Source organism: Streptopelia decaocto (genome assembly GCF_964273445.1).
Source record: "Streptopelia decaocto genome assembly, chromosome: 7".
Lineage (NCBI taxonomy): Eukaryota > Metazoa > Chordata > Aves > Columbiformes > Columbidae > Streptopelia > Streptopelia decaocto.
This window is the reverse complement of record NC_138661.1, coordinates 27,431,791-27,452,665: the sequence shown is the minus strand read 5'-3', so window position 1 is coordinate 27,452,665 and position 20,875 is coordinate 27,431,791. Positions and strand designations below refer to the sequence as shown.

General features: G+C 40.9%; 1 protein-coding gene across 1 annotated transcript; it reads left to right on the top strand.

Annotated features, from left to right (window-relative positions):
• Positions 1-4,169: 4,169 nt before the first annotated feature.
• Positions 4,170-20,520, top strand: FAM177A1 (family with sequence similarity 177 member A1). Its single transcript, XM_082057741.1, has 5 exons — positions 4,170-4,358; positions 8,484-8,660; positions 15,558-15,624; positions 17,336-17,433; positions 18,269-20,520. The coding sequence occupies exons 1-5, from the start codon at positions 4,272-4,274 to the stop codon at positions 18,479-18,481; spliced, it is 642 nt and encodes a 213-aa protein (XP_081913867.1). The 5' UTR covers positions 4,170-4,271; the 3' UTR covers positions 18,482-20,520.
• The last annotated feature ends 355 nt before the right edge of the window (positions 20,521-20,875 follow it).

The window sequence follows — 20,875 nt, the reverse complement described above, 5'->3', positions numbered from 1 at the left end:
TGTCCTATTTCTTCAGTTCTTTCACAACTGTCCTTTATTAGTGTGTAATGAGATGATTTTCCTTTTTTTCTAATGACTGTTTTAATTCATGTTTTACATAGATACTATAAGAATATTTCAGTATCTGAAATGTGCTGTTGCTGCTCAAGTGTTCTCATTGGAGCATTTTTAGAATGTGGATGTGCTGTGCTCAGGTTTGTACAAAACTTTTTCTCCATAGTTTCTTTCTCTATACATAAAGAATGAAGTGACTGAAAACACACAGGTATGCTGACCTGTCTCATATACTGAAGATAGTCTTTATACCAGGCTGCCAATTAAGCAGTTCTCTTGTTAGGGAGATAATTTCTACTATATACTAGATGGAATTCTGTGCTGCTACTGAACTTAAAATAAAACAGACACAGCTACATCTGACTAAGTTGTCCCAACTCAGATTCAATCTGATCTTTATTTCCTATAGTATTTCTTCTTTTAATATTTCAGTGTACTGTGTTGGTCTCAAAAGGGTAGAATCTACAGGCACACCTCAGAAACTAGGTAGACCAGATGGACTTTGAAATCCAACATATATCTTGGCAAATACGGTAAGACCTTTCACCCTTCTCTTAAGGAAAGAGGGACATTATTAATGTATTTTTATATACTGCAGACTGCTTGGGTTGTAAATGGACACCCGTCTCTGGTGCTTATCTAAGATAATTAAAGGCAGTAATTAAAACAAGTGTGTTGCGCTGTCAGCCAGTTCTTTGAGAAGGTGGCAGATAACACAGCTGACAGTGAACAGCTTATATAGGTAATCATGCTTTTATGCTAATAAAACATATGCTGTAACTTAGTTTATAATATGAAAGTATCTTCTGTGCAATTAGTAGTACATGTATTCAATGTATGGAGGATGCTGAAAAGTCCTCAGGTATGCTATTTACATATAGCACTGTATTATATGCATAGCAGTAGTCTGTAAAAGGATCAGTTAAGTTGGATGTTAGTATTTTAAATGTAACAGAGGAATGAGTCCTTGCATATCACCATCTTGTGCAGGAGCTGTCCTCAGCTACTGAAGAGTGTATTTACTAAAACTGTTTCTCTTTTTTAATAGTATTTTCAGTTCTTGAGCAGTACAAACCAATGCAATAAACAAAACTGTGCAGCAAAGAGTAGCAAATAAATCTTGCTTTGGAATGCAGTTGGTTGGGGAGAGCCAATAGTTAAGTTGGATGCTTTTTATAGAAATCAAACATGAATAGGCATATTGAGGATGAACAGTGAAGCACTGTGCCTCTGGACAAGCCCAGTCAGACTGTCCAGTTACCAACAATTAACTCTTTCTATTTTCAATTTCATTGCATCTGTTTAGTTGTAGTCTCCAATTCACCATCTCCAAGCTACTCCCACTGCTACCAGATAGGAAGAGAGCTGTCACTAGCTGTGTGTTGGCAGAGGTAAGGGCAAGTTCAGAAAGCATTTCCTTTAGAGTATGAGGTCAGTTGTTTTTTTTTTTTCTAAGGTATATGGGTATATGCTGGAATAAACAGATAGCAGTATATTGCTCTTACCTTAACATGCCAGGTAGAAAATACTTTGGTGCCTGCTTGGAACAATTGCCTGAAGAGCTGAAGTTGCGGGGGGGAAGGAGAGGGGGAATGAGGAATTCACATTGGAGGCACTTAACAGGAGAATTCAACTATCTAGGAGAACCTATAAATTTCCCTCATAGCTTTATAGGAGAACAACAATTTTAGGGAGTGTGGGCAATATTTTTTTTAATATTTATGGATTTGGCAGGGTACAATGTGTAGAAGAAAATCCTGAAGTTGTTGCAGAAGAGAAGCCATGTGTTCTGTATGTTTTCTCAATTTGGTATTCTGAGGTGGAGACTTAATTGCTTGAAGCTCAGAGAGGCCATGTAAAACACTGCCAGCAAGTGCCATGAGTAATGACTGTTCCAGCACCGCTTCGTGCATTAGGCCTCTTGTATTGATCCTCCATGGGATCTTGACACATTCTGCAGAGAAGTTCTCTCTGGCACACAAGAAGCCTGAAAAGTCAGAGGCAAACAAACTTCACTAGAAATGCTTAGAAGGCTGAGGCCTATCTTTCTGCGTAGATATTGCTGAAAGCAGTTTCTCTGCTGTTTTGGTGTCTGGACACATGGCTAAGTGAAGTCCCTTTAGAACTTGATCTGAACTTGATCCAAGCACATAAGGGCAGGCTTAGGTAATTAACTAATTGTAGCACCCGAGGAAGACCACTAGAAGGAGCCAATGGACAAGAATAAGGTACAAAATAAGCTCAACTATTTCTGTTCTAGAATTCCCCCTTCACAATCAGTGACCTCCTGCAGTCACCCTTTACTTTGGTAGAAATAGGTATCCGTTGCATGTTTACTTTTTTGGAACATGGTGGTTGTTCTGGGAAAGTGGAAGACTTTCACCAGCTGTGGAATAATAATGTATTATTGGTGTATGCTTTATCAGTTTGCTGCCTTTTTAGGGAAAATCCTACTCATAGCTTTGAACAACAAGTTTGATGGATTTATTTATTTTTTTACTCCTTTAAGAAAGAGGAGGGCCTTGGCAGTTCAAATATAAATATCCTCTTACTGCAGCTAGGGCAAAGGATGGATATAGCTCATGACAGCTCTTCTTAAGCCTCTCTGCTGAGGAGCCTAATAAGAGGAGACAGTTATGATGGTCAACAGACAGCTGTGTGGTAGGAGCTGGATAATTCAAATTGGTACACATGAATAGCCACAGAAAGGCACAGGCATGGGTTTATTTGTTAACAGTCTACCTTTCCTTAGGACTTCTAACATTGACACTTGCTAGATCTATAAACCTGAGCTGCAAATGACAATTGTTCTGGGAGTTGAAAGATTAACCTCAGTATTAATATTGCTGCAGAGCTGTTATAATCACAGTAGATGCAAAGGGGAGCAAGCTCGCTTTAATGATTTAATGCTGTTCTTTAAGAGCTGCTAGCTTATTTGAACCAGTCCTTACTAAGCAGAATGTTGACTCTACTAAGGGTAAGAGGTATTGGTTTCTTTCTTTTGCAGTTTTAAGTGATACCTCTTTGTTTTAACATATAAAGCAGATGTTCAGTCCTGTATTTATCTAAAATAGCACTCTAGTCTTGCATGCATTTCTGCAATCAAACGTTCAATAGTACATTCTCTGTGTCAGTCCTTTTCATAAGGGGAATGTTTTCTGCCTTGTGCTAGCATAATTTTAAATCTATACTTTACCTGGGACTCTAATTTGTAATGAGATCTGGATAATACTTTTATGTATTTTCTTAGTCATATTATCAGAGCCCATCTACCCTACAGAGTTGTCATTCTTTGGCAAATGATATAGAACCGAAGGATGTCTTTTGCTGTTGTGTGAATAACTTTGTTATAGTCATTGGCTCCAACTATTAAATAAATAAAAATGAGTCCTCATTTTCATAAAAAGGATGCTCCAAGTGCTTCCACCCTCAACTGCTGTGCCTTTAGCCTGAGTTAGGCCTGAGTGCCAGTTCAGGCTCAGCCATCACCCGTAGTCAGGAGGAGGAAAAGGCTTCCCAGCTCTCTGCTGGAGCAGCTCAGTGGTGAACATTCTTCCCTGCCTGCTGGAAATAAGTGTTATTTGATTATTGAGACACATCCCAGGGACTGGGGCACCCCTGCTTTGCATTTTTTTTTATTGTTCTGTGGCTTGTCCTTTTAAGATACATTGAATTGCCTGAGCCAGCATTAGGTACTGCAAAGCTTAACAAGCTGCCTCTTTGAGAGAGGGGGTCTTAAACATCGGCAAGTAGCTTCATGTGCTTCTCAAAACACTCTTTTTCTATTCTGCAGAATTTTACAATATTGTAGGGAAATGATGTGCTATTTGCCCACAACTCGCAGTTTTTGCTCTTTGCAGAGGGGCAGGCTTCCCCCTCTCTCACTGTGGGCACGGCTGGGCCTGGCAGCCTGGCTGCCTCTGGTCTCTTCCCCGTCTCCCTCCGGGCTCCGGTTGCTGCCGGGCCGCGGAGACATGCCCGAGGCCGGTAGCGGCTCGGTCGCGCTCCCAGGGCACCCACCGGGCGCCTCTCCCGGTGGGTCGGTCCCGGCGGGACACCCCAGTCCTGGAGGCCCCGGAGGCACCAGGCGGCGGCCCCGGCGGGCTCCAGGCGCCGCCCCGGCGGGCGGTGTGACGGGCGGTGCCGCCCGGCTGCTCGCCTCCTGGGCCGCGGCGGGCCCGCTGCCGCCCTCCCCCGGCGCCGCGGCGGGCTGGAGGATGGAGCAGGGGCTGTCCGCCATCACCCTCTACTGCGCGCCCGCCGCCGGCCCCGGGGCTGCCGCCTGCGCCATGGAGCCCGAGCAGGTGAGCGGGGCCCGGGCCGGGGATGAGGAGCGGCCTCTCGCCGTCCCTCCGCCGCGGGGAGGCCCCTTCCGGAGGAGGGCGAGGCCCCTCGGGCCGCGGAGGGGCGGGCGGCGGCGCCGGGGTCCGGCCGGGCGGGGGTGGCGGCTCCCGCGCGGGTGCCGGGTGTGCGGGCCTGGCCGCGGGGGGACGAGCGCGGTCTGTCCGTCCGTCTGTCTGTCCGTCCTTCCAGCGCTGTGTAATTACAGTCAGCACGGAGGGCACGCGTGTCTCGGGTGTCTCCAGTTCCCCGGCAGATAATGCCTCCTACAAACGAACCTGATAAATATTAAATGGAGACAGGTTTCCCCTTCCCTCCGCGCTGCCAAGGGAGCAAAGGTGTTGGACATGGCCAGGGCCACCGCCTCTTAATGAGCCTGTGACCTGGCAAGCCCTCCTGCCCCTTGAACAGATGATGTCCCTGGCAGTGCCCTCGGCTGCACGCTGGGTGTTCTAATGCCCCACACCTTCGCTGATGATGGTGCCTTGTCAAGGCTCCTTATTCCTAGGGTGTCTTTGCTTACAGTCATCTTCTGATTCTGTTGTTTTATTGACTTCTGTGTCAGAAAGACTCATGCTGTTTAATTTCAGATTAAAACCAAGGCAGGAAAGTCAAGCAATATGCAAAAATACCCCAACCACCCCCCCCCCCCAACCCTGGCCAACAAACATAACACAGACAAAATCAGTAAGGCAGGCAAGATAGTATGGGTAGAAATATTTCTTAATAACTATTACCAGACTTCTCATAACTAGTGCTGTCAGATCAGTAGATTTGATCAGCAAATTGAATTACTCATCTTTCTGAGGGAAAATGGACATCACAGGCTCTCACATTTTGGGTCATAAGCTCTTGTAACGATACTTGAGTCCAACAGTTCAAAAGATGCCAAAGTGAATAGTCTGGTTTCCCTGTTACTTTTTGCTTTTCTTCTTCCTCTCCTTGATGAAATTTACATTATTGCATCATCTAGATTTAGTTGTGTGAGCTCTCCTGGCTTCCCTGCAGGTGTCCTGGCACACTTCATCATTAATTGTAGTTTATTTATTGTGGCATTTTGGTTGTGGACTGACATTCCATTGTGCTGGGTATTGTACCAACGCTGTCAAAACGCGCCCTGCTCTCTCCCTGGCCAAAACATGAGACAGGAGAGTGGGTGTAAAGAGGGTGAACACAGAGCAGCAGATTCAGGTGCTGACTCCCTGACAGGAGAGTTTCGTGTGGGTGCTATAAAGCCAAGAAAAATTCCAACAGAGCACTAATAGAAATAGGAATTTGCTTTGCCTTGTTGACAGAGTGCCTTCAGAGTGTTACCTGGTGTGGAAAAGGTACAAAGGTGGCTGGCTTTTGTGTCTAATAGTTGCTGGAACAGAAGTGAAAGTAAATACTTTTATGGCCTGAGATTAAGAGAAATGCTGAGTCTTTCAAGACCCATATAGTGTGTTGGACAGGGATGAGCCTGTGGAAAAAAACAAAGTGATCACCTGACCCGAGCTGTGGACTAGAAGAATGAACTTTGTGACAACTTATTGAATTAGAAAAGATCAATTTTGTAAAGGAAGATCAAAGAGCTTCAAACAGAAGATACTGTAATATTTGAGCTACAAAATGGGCCTAGATGATAATTCTAGAATAGATCTGCATTGTCACAGTTTTGGGTAGACTATGTTGGAAAGATAAATAAAATTTACTGATGCTGGACTTCATGCTTGCAGCTGGGAGAGTTGACTTCCATTGATGTTGTGCATGTAAAAATTAAAGGGACAAATGCTACAGTGATGACTAAAACCTGTGTCCAGGTTTGTTGGCTATGTAATAACCAAAACAACAACTGACATGTATTATTTTATTTAATAATTCAGAGCTCTGAACCAGATTACTAAGAGAAACAGATTAATTGTGCCATGATGAATCCTTAGGGTCTTGAACTACTGCATTTGTCTGGAACTTTGTACCAGTACCAGCTACATGGAGCTGTGTACTATAGGTGATGTGAGCGATGTGGAATGGCTGTGCAGGGGATTAAACTCTGCTTCTTAACCTTCAAATATTAACTACAGTATTTTTCTAAGTTAAAATATTGGAAGCATGTGAGTTAAATGAGCCAAAATCAGATTAAGAGACTGTGCCTTTAGAGGAGCTCATCGGAGAGGCTCGTCCTGCTTGCTGGCGCTAATCACAGTAAGATTTGTGATGTTATGTTGCGAGAAATAGTGGTCCTCAGCACTGTGACTAAACACGAAAAATGGCATTATTGTGTGATGCCAATAAAGGAGAGTTAAATGTTCATAAAAGGCTGATTCTGTGGTGCTCTTTCCTCAAAAAACAAACAAACCAACCCCAGAACTGAGTTGCAGTAAGTGGTCCCCACTTTTATAGTGTTAGCAAGGAGCTCCCTCTGCTTAGGCTGCCTCACTGTTCCCAGAATTTGTGTTTTTGTAGCTTTGCTGCTCTGCTCCTGCTCTGTTCCCAAGACTGATGCGCAGCAGAGAGAGTGCGCTGGGCCCCAGACAGTTTTGTCTTTCTACATGAAAATGTAATTCTGCGTGAAAATGTAGTGCCGTTTCAACTGCACTACCCCACTGGAAATTCACCACTTCATTCTGCTCTGTTCTTCCAGCAAAATGCCTGAAACATGCCGCGGTAGCTAAAGCAATGCCAGTGGAAGCTGAAATGACTTGCAGTTTTGAGAAGCGGCGGTACGAGGGCCGGGAGGGCCGATGAACAACGTGTGTGTTCCCTCTCCATGCTGTAAAGCTCGGCATGTGATCTTTGCCTTCCCTCCCTCTTCTCCGTGGGCAGGAGAAAAAGCTGTGCCTGGAATGAAGGAGCCGTTCTGCTCCCCGCCGTCCCCTCCTGCCCCTCGCTGCCGTGCCCGCTGGCTTTCCCAGCTAACCGAGCCTGTTTGCCTTGCAAAGCTAATTTATGTAACACAGCATTAGAGATGAGAATGGTGATGCTGTGCTTGCAGTGATTAAGGGCTGTCTTACAAGTATTTGATAAAATATCTATTTTTGTTAATAATTTTGAAATGTGATCTGTGAAGACCATTAAGTTTGCATAGGCAAGAAGCTGAAAATTGGAAGTTGTTCATTTTATAAAACTGAATTCTGTGTACACGTACACACATCTCATTCCGTATGATACAGTTTCAAATTGTATGAGCTCATGCATTTGTGAAAACCTTCATGGTATGTTAAAAACATATGGCTGGCATTTCCCAATTCCTGTATACTTCCCTGCATGACAGAAGAGTTCTCAGAACAGTTTAAGCATTTGATGCAGTAATATCTAGAAGCTCTACCAGGGTAAAGGCTCTGTTTTGCTAGATACAATACACAACCTTACTAAAATTCTCTGGGCACAGGAATTACTAGCCCACAGAATTATTGACTGCCCTTTGAACTAGATGTATATTTTTTCTAATGCTTGTGACTTGAAGACTGCATTGTAGTATTCAGCAGCTGGAAGAACAAGAGCAGACATTGTACTTCTCTTTTTATATGTCCTTAGCCACAAAACTAAGTGTTGTTCTTTTAGCATGGTCCCTTGTACTAATCGTGATTGCTGATGAAAGCCCGCAGAGGCAGATCCCTTGATGCATTTTTTAAAGCTTGAGCCAGGCTGCTTAGTTATCCTTCCTGCAGTTCTCTTTTGTGCTAGAGGTGTCTATCTAAGCTTGCAAAGAGGTGGCTACAGCTGATGAACTACTTGATTAATTTCACTAGATACTAATTCTGAAACCAACAATGCTTTTAAATATTAACCCATACATGTTCATCAGATTATTTGAAGAAAAGCATCCTGCTGAGAAACTCCTGTGTAACACAGTGCTCTTTCGAAACAGGTGTTTTTAATACCACCTGTCCATGCTGAAGTGAAGGCATTTACATTTTTTGTTACTTTTAGTGAAGAGATCAGTTTTTATGTATCTTTTACCTACAGCCAGGCTCTTGCAAATGTCCTTTGTATATGCTAATCAGTCTAAAATATTTTAAATATCTCATAAAGTCTTTTTAAGAGGGAACTTTTCCAGTTCCAGAAACATGTACTTGAAGTAATGATTGGGTTTTTTTTCTTCTCCATAGCAAGTGGCAAATGGAGAAAGAGGCTTTGAGAATGTGGAGCTGGGTGTCATAGGAAAGAAGAAGAAAATTCCAAGGAGGGTTATTCATTTTGCAAGTGGAGAAACAATGGAAGAATATAGCACAGATGAAGAGGAAGATGAACAAGAGAAAAAAGACCTGTTGCCGCCTGTAGATCCTGTAGGTATTTTATTTGATAAATTGCTCCTTCTATCTTAGTGGGTAATTCCCCACATTTTATACTTTTGTGTCATAGATCTGATATAGTATTTAAGATTATCTTAATTTGATTTGCTCTAGGAACTGACAAATGTGTGAAAAGAATTCCTGAAAAATTTTGTCCTCTGCTAAAGTAGCCCTATTAATTAGAAATGGATTTATTTTCTTCACTGGTCTGTCATCTGCAGCATTTGTCCCCTCTAATAATATTGGCTTGGTGTCTCCTTGATTTGTACTGTTGTTTAAAAAGATGTGCAAGGAAGGCATTTTTTCCCTTATGTTTGGTGACAACAGAGAGTTGAACCTGTAATTTAGTGTTACCATACCCACAATTTGATATAATTAAAAGAGATAAAAGGGAAAGAAACAGCTGACTTGCAGAAATAAAGGAAAACTGATGTTATTCATGCTATATGAAAAACAAGTTTTAAAGGACCTGGTTGGTCCATGTATATAAAGTTCATCTGTGTTGTAAGCTGTTAAGATGTTGCTCAACCTGTGAATGGAGTCTCCATTTATGGGTCCAAATTCAAGTGAACTTTCGACAATTAAAGCTGATTCCCCAGCGCGTACTGTAGCTGCTAAAATATATTTTCCTTTTTGTCAATGATTCTTGATCTATACATAGAGGTAAAATGATACATATGATGTGTTTTATTCTGCTGGCATGTCTTACAGCCTATTGGATAGTGACAGTGTGTTTGCCAATCTTGGCGGCCGTGTGTGCTGGCGCTGCTGGCAGCAGCCCCCTGCCCTCTGCCAGGCAGTCCCAGAGAAGATCCCCATCCATATCGTCATCTCTGTACATCCCCAGTCTCATGTTTCTTTTGTGACACCCCCACAAACTGATGTCCCAACCACTTCCTTTCTCTACCTCCTACAATTCTTACCCCAATAAATCCGGTCTGCCAGCCTGTTCCCAGCTTGCCAGCAGGGCTCCCCTCCTGCTCCTCCGTGGGCTTGGTTGCCTGTGCTGAACTAGAGGTGGAGACACCGAAATTGGCTGGGTCCCTCCTGGTGGGCTGGAGTGAGGTCAGCAGCTAGAGCCGTGGTTTTGGGCAGCAGTTCCTCCTGCCCAGGTGCCAACCGGAGGCGGACGCTGGTGTAGAGCTGCTTGTCCCCACGCTTCAGAGAAGAGTCTTTGCATGCATGGAAAACAGCATCCTGTTTGCTGCTTGACATTGCTGTTGAAATGACTTCTGCACCATCGTCTGGGAATCCATGATGTAATTGAAGCCCTGTATTTACTGTATAGTAGTAGACCCTGCATATGCACCCTGGGAGAGCTTGGCGGTGAAGAGTTTTGACTTTCTGCTCATTATCTTTTGAAGAAGTGGTGAACAGTAGGGGTTTGCTTTGGGAAGGACAGTCCATCCATTCTTTTATTTTCCCCCCCTTCTGTAAAATTAATTTATCTTGAAGAAAAAAAAAAAAGTGGTTTGAGAGCTGAGCTGCAGAGAGACTAAGGCAAGGGTGTCACACTTGTTTTCACCAGGACCCACATCAGCCTCGCGGTTGCCTTCAAAGGGCCGAACGTAATTTTAGGGCTGTATAAGTCCTAAAATTATATTCGGTCCTTTGAAGACAACCGCGAGGCTGATGTGGCCCCCAGTGAAAATGGGTTTGATACCCCAGGACTATGGGGATTCAGCTGGGATTGGGGTTCCTAGCAATTCACAGGTGAAACTCTTGCATTTGATCTTGGATGGAGTGATGGTACTGCTCGCTCTTTATTGCTAGGCAGTAACAAAAAGTAACATCAGCCAGAGAGCAGGTAAAATGTCATCAATATAAAATACACCTGAAGTCTATAGATTGAAAATAAATGCTCACAAACAATGAGTAGATGTTAAGCTGCTTTGCTGAGTCTTGAGGTTTTTATTTCCTCCCTAAGGTTCTACTCAAAAAGTGCAATAACTGTGAAACTTACTGGATTTTATGGTAATGTTCAGGTATCTTCAGAGTCAGATCTGTTCCCCATTATGCAGGTTGTGTCAGATATCCATGGATGTGTAAGAGATTTTTTTCCCTACTATAATTAGCAGGGGACCAGATCTGTATAGTTTCTTGTACCATTTCTTCTCGGTAGAAGAGTTCCACTGTGGTACAGCAATGGAAGGCTCCGAGCCTTGATGTACATGTTGTGAGGCCAGAGACGCGCACACCGCTGTACAGATGGACACTTTAGTAAAGACCCCTCAAATGTGCCCAACAGCCAGGAATGCTGTGTGATCATTCTTCTGCTTTCCTAATATGGATTTTTTTTCTAAATACCAAAAAGTATATTGTATGGCACAGTTAAGATTGCTTTATTCTCCTTTTGTATTTTATGAAATCCTTAATTTTTATTATGCTTTTTAATAAAAGGACCCCCCAAACCATAATAGTTTATTGTGGAGCACAGTATGCCTTATTATGTATTGCTTTTTACCTTGACAGAATAAACTTGATTAGACCAAGGGTTGCCATTAAGTGAAGTTTACCTTATCTGCTGCATGCTTCGTGTATCCCAGCTGAGCCAGTCAATTGAAGAAATGTTAGTCCAAGCTGAGCTTTGATGTTTTAGCCAACAGCTGCCTTAAAAATGTTTTTATTGTAGGATTTCTATAAAAGCAATTAAATAGTCAGTTTGCTGAGACCAGCATGTCTAAAACTTGTTATCTCAGTTGGGTTATGAAAAAGTATGTTGCAAGTAATAGCTGTTTCTGGTCCAATTTATTTTTAGAAAAAGTACATTTTATATTTTGAATAGAAACTTTGCATCATGAGATTTCAAAACTCAGCTGGTATTGGCATCCTGGCAGTTTCTGAATGAGTTTAAGGGAAACAAATATTTTGCCATCTTTTAAAGCAACGTCTTCAGTAAGAACCTTGGTTTAATTGTGTTTTAGAGCTAAGCAGACAGTGACAATGTCTTTCTTACTAAGCAAAGTAACATATATATCCTGGTGCTGTGATAACCTAAGCACTCAATGTGATGGGCTGTTGCCAATCATAACAAAACAAATTCTCAAAAGGAACTGGGTCTTAAATTTTGCTTTGAAATAACAGTTCTGATATTTCTATAGATCAGTGCTCAGTTCATTAACCCTCTTGGACTGGAGGTCCTTTCTGTGGGGGTTGGTTGGTTGGTTGGTTGGTTGGTTGAAGAATGTTGAATCCAGAACACAGGGTGTGCTTAATAAATTTTTCCGTGGATTTTTTAGATAATAGCATTCAGTCTTATCTGAGTGTTCTCAAATTAAAATGTAAATGCTTTAATAACAAATTAAAATGTAAATGCTTTAATAACATAAATGCTTTCATTTTAACTGAGTCTTCTGTCCAAAAATTTAAATGCTTGTACTGTATGTGTAAATCTTTTGCTTCTATCCACCAAAACTTTATTTTGTAGCAATTAAATTTCCCTAACCTGTTCTAGAAGGTAATTTCTCTCTTTTTCCCTGGAGGGCCACTTGCTATAAACTATTGGTTGCACTCACTTATTACATGAGTAGGCAGAAGGTGGAGTGTAAGTCTTTCCAGAGCAACTGTAAGCAATGTAAATATTGGTGATAAAATTAGAATTCATCCTGAGAACCTCTCTGCAACAAAGCTCTGGAAGAGATTTAATTTTATTAACCTTCAGTGCTAAGAAAGATTGAAACACATTCTTGCAGGAAGATTATCTTGATATCCTGTAGTTAAAAGGAGCTTAACTTCAAATAGCAAAAAGTCCTCTCTTGAGGACCATCGAACTCTTGATTTTCTTTTAACAGTTTGGGGATGAGGGAGCAAAATAGTTGCTGAGCAAGTAATAACTACTTACAATATGGGAGAAGGTTTTTGATTGAGGATGGTGAGTGTTTCTGATCTTACTTTCACTGACTTGTCTTGGATGCCATGGGTTTGCATGGTGCATACATGGAAGTGCCTATTATAGCAATGATCAGTCAATAATTAAGCTAATTTAAAATGCATCTTGGCACAGTAAACAATGGAAGAGTATCTATTTGCTGGTGTATATTAACGCTTAAATACAGTATTTGTGTTTTCTTAAATCAGGAAATAATTCTTTTCCTCATTTTGCCATTTTCTTTGGCAAAAGGAAACCCTACTTGCTTTGGAAAGTTCAAGTGCTATTAGGGACTGAAATCTGGCAAAAATAAATATAGATGGGGATCATTTAGGAACATGGTGCACTCAGAAGTTCAACAGCCCCATACTAGGAAACACAGTCATGTTCTGTTGTTGAACCAGGGCCATCTTGGTTTTATCAATGGTTGTATCCATTATGTTCATTCCTATTTAAAATGCAGCACTTGGATTAAAATTGTACATGAAGAATTTTTGTAATTTGAAAACCAGTTATCATAACCATTTTGTTTTCCATTTTAAACAGCAAAGTCAAGATAGCTGAATAGTATAATTAAGCATTACTGAAGTTTATACTAAAGAGGCTGATGGCAGGAGAAACACTGCCCCCTTAAAATAAACCAGTGTCCTGTGTTTCATACTGCTGCCCCTTGTTTCCAGTCAAGAAATACAGTAATACTATGTCCTCGTGTGGGTTGAAGACTGAACAATAAGGCTTCTCTGGCCAAAGGAGGTTGACATACAGTGTCTGGGTATCTGTTTCTTACTGAACATTAGTACCATTTTCCAGTATTGCTCAATGCATTAAAACTACTTCATGGAGTAGGACTAGTGTGTTTTTAAGTAGACGGTACTGGCAAAGCCTTGCTTGGCGGGCGTGAAGAAGTGTCTGGTTGGGCTTCATCAGAAAGCAGAGGTTTCCACAAAGCTGAACTTAAAAGTGTTCCTAGCATACCCAACAGGTTTTTAATTGAGGTAGGAGAACAGTAGAAATGGACACAACCTCTGTGTCTGTCTCAGATGTTCCCATGTTTGTGTGACCACAAACATGCTAGAATATTCTGTGTCTGACTTATTTCTGTCACGTTGAAGTTCGGCTTTTCTTTTCACTCTTAAACCTAAAGGGTGCTCTGGGATCTTCTTGCCCACAGCCGCACAGCCGGCCCTTGTTTGTCCTGTGCGCTGTGGGAATGCTTTTTAGCCTTGTCACCTTGTTATGAAGGATTCTACAGAGCCTCATCAATGTCATTATTTGCACCTGTGGCAACAAGCTTTTCCAGCACTTTTCTTGACTTCTTTAACCGAACAAACTCCGAAATGATTGTTGTTAGCCTGTCTGCCAACTGAGCACATAATCAACAAGCTGGAGGTGCTTTTGTGCAAGCAGGATAGCAGCTGGTTTTGCTTACACTTTTACCTTGGCAGGACATTTTCCATACCCGTTGCCAAAAATATACAGCATCTGGCTTTTTTCAGCCTGCCCAACTTGAGTTTCTGGCTTGACAGACGATTTCTTGCTGCACTGATTTGCAGAGGTTGTGCTTGGAAAGCACTGAAGTCCAGTGGCTTGTGTATGTACATGCTGAGGCTGTACCAACCAGGCTCTGTAGCTGTAGTATTTACAATAATATTGGTTGTCTTGTACAGATATCTATTAAATGAGATCACAGAAAATGGTTACTAACAAACAGCTTTTAGCAACATAAATACATATGTAACTGGGAGGAGCTAATGGGTTTCGTTTAATCAAAGCTTACATTTTTAATTGCCACTTTCCACAAGGAAAAGCACCTCTGCAGAGATCTTTACTGAGGGGAAATACATAACAAAGCTTGTCTGAATACATCATGTTAACTCTAAACATGTTTTAGTTTACTGTGAAGTTTGAGTTTGCCTTTTCACAAAAGTGAAACTCTACAGCTTTTTCCCCATTAGACTGGAATCTGTTTTTCCCCTTCTCATTTATATTATGTATTAAAAAAAGAAATACAGCCTCTTCTGTTAGTGAAGAGAAGAGCCTCTGTATGCTCATCAATTTCTAAATTTTCTTCGAGTCCCTATGTGTAAATATCTCAGTTTGTCTGTGGTACCTCCTCTGTGGCGCTGAATACACCGTAGTCCTGTAAAGAGCAAGTCCCCCTCCTCATCTTCCCAGCCTGTCCTTCCTAAAGGGTCTGTATCCCTCCCTTGCAGCACTCCGGTCACATGAGCCGTCCATCACATCTCTGGGAACCCAACAAGATCCTACCCCTGCAGCTGCACACAGATCTAGAATTCCTTGTGTTTACATCCCATACTGTGTGTCTTAATGTGCAGGCACTTCAGAGAGGCTTCCTTGCTTACATGCAAATGCTTGAAATGACCCCACTCGAGACCCGTTGCGTTATTTTTGTGTTCCTCGTTATTTACATGACCCCAGGCCCTTTATTTGTCAGCTCTGTCCATCACTCCCTTAAATCTGTGGTAACTCTCCATCTCTCGTGGTTCCTGGTTTTGTTCTTCAGGTACAATTCCAAATGGTAATTTGTATCTGGTTGCAAATACTTGGAAGCTGCATCTTGCTCAGGGACCACTCTGAAGGTTTGGTTTTAAACAGTCTTCAGCCTTTGCAGTTCTCTCATTATTGTAATGAGGGACTACTTGATTAACCTACTTCTCTTCTTGGCCTGATGGAATCCAGAACACTATGGAAAGGTCTTCTAGTTATAGGAGTGACTTTGGGACTGAGTTGGATGCTTGTCATTTCCCAAGTCTGGGAATGGGACACAAAAAACAGTGAAACAGATGTTCCCAGATAAAAGCCATGGTTATATTTGTATCTTACAGTGATACCTTGCTTCATGTATGTCTGGTCTAGACTTATTTTAAAGCAAAAATACAGTGGTAGCTGTCAAACAGGAAACATTGCAGATCTTTCTTCTCAAACTGTTGGAGTTTTTGCATGTGTTATTATGTGCCATGAACATACAGCTAAACGTACTCATACTGCTCTTGTTCTTGCAGACAACACTCACATGGGGACCCTACTTGTGGTTTCACATGCTGCGAGTTGCCACATCAACCTTATCAGGTATTGCTTTATTTCATTCTTGGGTAAACTGGTAATGGAATATTGAAAGTTGCTTTGACAGATTGTAAGTCATCTTTGTGACCTACTGGCCATTTTTTCAAAAGTATGAATTAACCTGTATTTAAATTTGTGGAGACGTACTCTCTTGCCTTAGGCACTTTTTTTTTTAAAAAAAAAGCCTTTCAATAACAACTCTTGAATAGAAGAACAAACAGAAAATACCTTTTTGCTGGACACCTTTCCCTGCTCTTCTCCATATGGAGATAGGGTGGTGTTGGCAAGGCAGTGTAGCAGCTTTCTGTTATGTTTTGTATGGAACCGTTCTGTGTGATGTTACCTGAAACGAATGCTGTTTGGAGTAACTGAACCGACAGTGTTTATGAAGAAGACAACTAGAGATTATCCCAGGAACACATCTCTTCTTATGCTTTACAACAGACTTCTGAGGTTACAGAATAAACAAAAATAAGACTATTGTCAAAAGTCTTAAACTCATGGCGTAGAAGTTTATTTGACCTGTGGAGACCATAAAATTTTGTGAAGTTTAAAAAAAGCTTGTCCTAGTCTGTGTTCTTCCCAAGGTGTAAAGTATCTTTACTGGTTTTTTTTGACAAATTTTGTGGAGTTTCTGTCATTGTATATTTAATTTTGAATATTGAAAAAAATAATTCATAGTCTATTTTATTAATTAACCTACTCTTATTTTTAGAAACACATTGTCTCTAATGTATAGTGTGATTCTATTGTTTGTCATATCTGTTGTTCATACAGAAAGGTAGATTGCTTTCCTTTTCTCAGAACTCTCTTATGAACTTGAAGATTAGTACTTCCTTCTTCTATACTTCCTTCTTCTAACTTCGGTTTTGCCTCTAACATTTGTAATTTGAACTGGTTGTTTGCGCAGTGCTCTGAATACAATCAGTTACTGTGAATATTCTTTGAACCATTCAGTTGCTAACTTCTAACCTCTTTTCCCTGGAGGTGACTAATTCACTTGCATCCTTGGGGCAGATTTGCAATTTGAAGTGCAATACATTTGACTTCTTGCTTGCCTTTACTCAGGAATTGCTGCTGTAGCCATCAGCCATCGTCATGGTAAAGAGACTGACTGGCACAAGCCCACCTGTTCCATGCTGTGCACTACCTGTTCTAGCAAAGTAGCGCTGCGTGTAGCCTGTGCTTGAAAATTGAGGCAGCTGAAACCTAAATATTTTATGAATACATTAGTATGCAACACAGAACATTGTTAAAACTGCTACTGACTTGAAGTACACGTATATCAATAAACAACCCTCTAGTTTGCTGGTACCCTTAGACTAAAGTGGCAGTACAGTTGGTTGCCATGTGTTTTTGTCTGACCTTAATTTTCAGATACAGTTCAGTTAAAGGTTTATCTTTTAACCGATCCCCTAGCAAAATAAACCTAGATCCAAAGCTGAAACTAGTAGAATTCAAACAAATACTATCACTGGCTAGATTTTAATTGATTTCCATGTTCTTCTCCTTTTTATCTTAAAGAACAATTATTAGTATATCGAGCTAATAATTACATACAAGTAGATCACCCTAGCAGATTTTGGTTTTGTCTTTTGAGTGAAGTAGGACTATGGAAAACCATTCAGGAAAGATGATGATACTTTTTAAAATAAAATTGTGCTTAAGAATCTTCTTCTAGATACTAATCGTATGTAAACCTCTCTTTATTTTTTAGTGTGTGATTTCCTTGGGGAAAAGATTGCGTCTGTTCTGGGGATAAGCACACCAAAATACCAGTATGCCATTGATGAGTATTACAGGATGAAGAGAGAGGTACGCGTGTTACATAAGACTCTTGAGCTCTTTTTCTCCCAGCTTGCCTTCCCGGGTATTTTAAACAATGAAATTTGTATTCCAGCATTAAAATGAAGTTTTAGAATCTTTATTGCACCTTGGCTTCAGTTTTAATTTGATGCCTGATTAATGATTGCTTATCCATCAGCCTTTCTCGCCAGCTGATCAGTGTTGGGACTGGTTGGATCCTGCCCTGTTTGCTTCTCTTGTACAATGCATTTCCATGTCAACAGTGTGAGAAAGGTGGACGGAACAGTTACTGGACACTGTAAAGAGGCAGCTGCTAGGAATATAATTTCCAACTCTAAAACTTGTTCGAGAAGGGCAAATTGAACATGATGTTACCATTTGTTCTAAACCATAACTAGAAATGACTGATAGGTGGCCAGGGATTTATGCAAAAAAAACCAAACCCTTGATAATCTTCATTTGGAAGAGATGGGAAATATTTAAAACTTTACTATTTATTTTTTATTTTTGATAACCCCGTATTATTAAGAACTGAAAAAGCTTTTGAGAAGGTAATCCTATCACTATTGCTAATGACTAAAAACTGCTTATCTAGACACGTCACACTTTTTCTGTGTTTACTTAACACAGTTCAACCCTTCACTTTTGATGATTTTTTTTTTTCCACAATGGGAGTTTTGGAATATACCTCATCTTATGATCAACTTAATTACTGTTTTCTAGTGGAACAAGTATCCTTACCTTATAACAGTAACCAGAATGTTCTTACAGAAAGATTTAAAGTGAATGTAAGTAAGTGGTAAACAGTAAATAGTAGCTTATAAATCTGGTTATCTATTGTTAGGAGGAAGAGGAGGAACAGGAAAACAGAATGTCAGAGGAAGCAGAGAGAAAGCATCAGGAACAACAGAACAAGCCACAAGCTGAAGTTCCTGTCCAGACAGACCAGCCTGAAGGAACAGCATGCACGTCATTCGTGAATGTAAACTTTGAAAATGAGGAAGATTGCCAGTCCCTTGGGGAAAATAAACAAGATGTAGTTCCTGTCCCTCCCTAAGTGTAAAGCTCTGTATAATGTAGGAAATAGGAAGTGTCAGGTGTCACAATCTGGCTGTAAAAGCAGCAGGAAAAATAGGATTATACATGTCCAATGAAATACAACTTCTAGCATTCTTATTGATCAGGAGAGAGCGAGGTGATGTCTGTTCAGTCTGTCTGCCTAATAAAGGCTGAGGCATTCTGCCAAATTGACACTTCAGTTAAAATTGCACTACAAACATTTGATCTATAATTGAATGTGTGAGCAGATTTCTGTGTAAAGCAAGTAAAAATGTCTTGTCTTGGAAGTGCTGTGTCTCTAACACCTGTGGATTGCAGATGCAGCACTGCTTCCTACTTCTAAACACCTACTTCTGATTTGCACATTGTTTGCAACTCAGCTCTCTATGAATAGATTAATAGGAATCAATATCCTGTAACTCACAAGTCATTATAATAGTGTCTGATTTCCCCTATTTATTGTCACTATTGTATGCATGTATTTTTTTTTCTCTGTTGTTGTTTAACACAAGAAATGTTAGATTTAATGTTAATTAGATTTAGAGGCCCACTGACTTTTTTATTATTAAAAAAACTTTAAAGGAGGCTGTAAACACCCTTAAGAACTTATTAACAAGTACCAGCAGTCTTGGAGGCTAATAGCGCTCAGCTGCTCCTTTCAGCCCTGTAGCAAAGTACAGACCCAGCATCAGAGGAAGATGTTCTCACTCCAAGTCTAAGAATTAAGAGACCCCCCCCCTGCCTGAATACTTCTCTTCAGGCTCTGAATGGTCCTGGGAAATAAACTAAAGTCTTGCTAAATTGTACTGAATGCACTGGACATTTGTCTGGTACCAAACCGGAACTGTGAAAACTTTTTTGGATGTAGATTACCTGAGTCAGTGTACTTATTAACCTAAACAGACTATTTGTTTAATGTTAAATTCCAGTAAAGGATGTGCCATTGCAGGTGTTTGTCCCCCTCCTCTAGCACAGAACACATAAATAACTAGAAATCACAAAAACAAACTTGCAATTCTTCCTTTTTCTTAAATAAACAAAACACTTTGTTGCAATACTGCAACAACAGTAATTCTTATTTTTGTCTAAGTGAAATGCAGGTAGCTTCAGAGCTTTTACAAAACCCCAGATACCAACTGAGGTGATTTTACTGCAGTGACTGTCATTCTACTTGTAGCTTGTAAAAGGTGAATGTTTTACTCTGGGACAATCAGATGTCCATGCCCAAGTCACTTTCTGTAATTGTTGTAGATAAAGGAGCAGAGAAACTGCGCCAATTACCCTGTGAAACATTACTTCTGTCCTTGAGACTTCTAAAAATTTAAAAAATAGTCTTCAGTGAATCACAGAATCATTTTGGTTGGAAAAGACCCTCAAGGTCATAGAGTCCAACCATAACCTAACACTGGCACTAAAACACGTCAGTAAGAGCCACATCTCCGCAGAGGCTTTAGTTTCCAGTGTTCAGTTACGCATTTCAGACAACCCTCTGCCTGAACGAGGGTCCTGTAGAGCACAAATTCCTTCTCCTCCCATCTGCCACTACCGCTCCAGCACTACAGAAAATCTCCTGGGGCAGATTCAATCAGCTCTATTCCATCTGTTTGGATGCTCTGTTCTGTGCCTGTAAGGCAGAGGGTGGTGACAGCTGTGTAAAATCATTCCTTAGCCCCGAACATCTGCAAGGGAGAGCTTGGTTCAACACCTGGGGGATACACAGGAAAACAGCTTGTTGGGAGTTCTTACACTGTTAAAGATAGGAAGCCTCACATAGCTCAAGAGTAAAACCCTTACAGCTGAGGGATGTCAGTTGTTTTTTCTTCCTCTCTCCCTACTATGTGTTGTGTAAGAAATGCTCTCACTGCCTTGGGTTTAAACTTTTTTGTATAAAATACTGTATTACTCACTGTGCCTTAACTTAACCCTTCCTTCAGTTTTTTGCAAACTGTATGAAAACAGTTACTTTCATAATGTTTTAATTTTTCTGTAAATGCATTAATTGGTTATTTTGTATTTAATATAATTTTTGAACTGGAAGTTGGCTATGGCTTTTCCTTTAAAAGGGTGTGGTCTTTGAAACGCTGCCTGCACACAGGAGCCCATACTGTTTATTCTTTTCTATTGAGTCACACATCCTGGTGGAATATCAAGCACTGAAATTCAAGATATCTTATTACCCCCACTACTACCTCAAGCTAATAAATAGTGCAGGATTGCAACCACCTCTCACCTGGAGCTACTGTAATCTTGTCTGAAAGTTCAAACATTTCTACAGCTTTGTTAAGTGTTTTACTTCTTTAACTACTGCTGTAACACAAGCTGCATAATTAAATTACATAAAAAACTTGCACAGGAGGTCAAGTTGGTGAAAGCCTTGTGTTTGCTTTTAGCA

Bases quoted from the DNA above. Each gene is read 5' to 3' on its own strand.
- FAM177A1 (XM_082057741.1), top strand. From the start codon at position 4,272: ATGGAGCAGGGGCTGTCCGCCATCACCCTCTACTGCGCGCCCGCCGCC. The intron at 15,625-17,335 runs GTATTGCTTTAT...TTTATTTTTTAG, and splicing joins TGCCACATCAACCTTATCAG to TGTGTGATTTCCTTGGGGAA. The intron at 17,434-18,268 runs GTACGCGTGTTA...ATCTATTGTTAG, and splicing joins ATTACAGGATGAAGAGAGAG to GAGGAAGAGGAGGAACAGGA.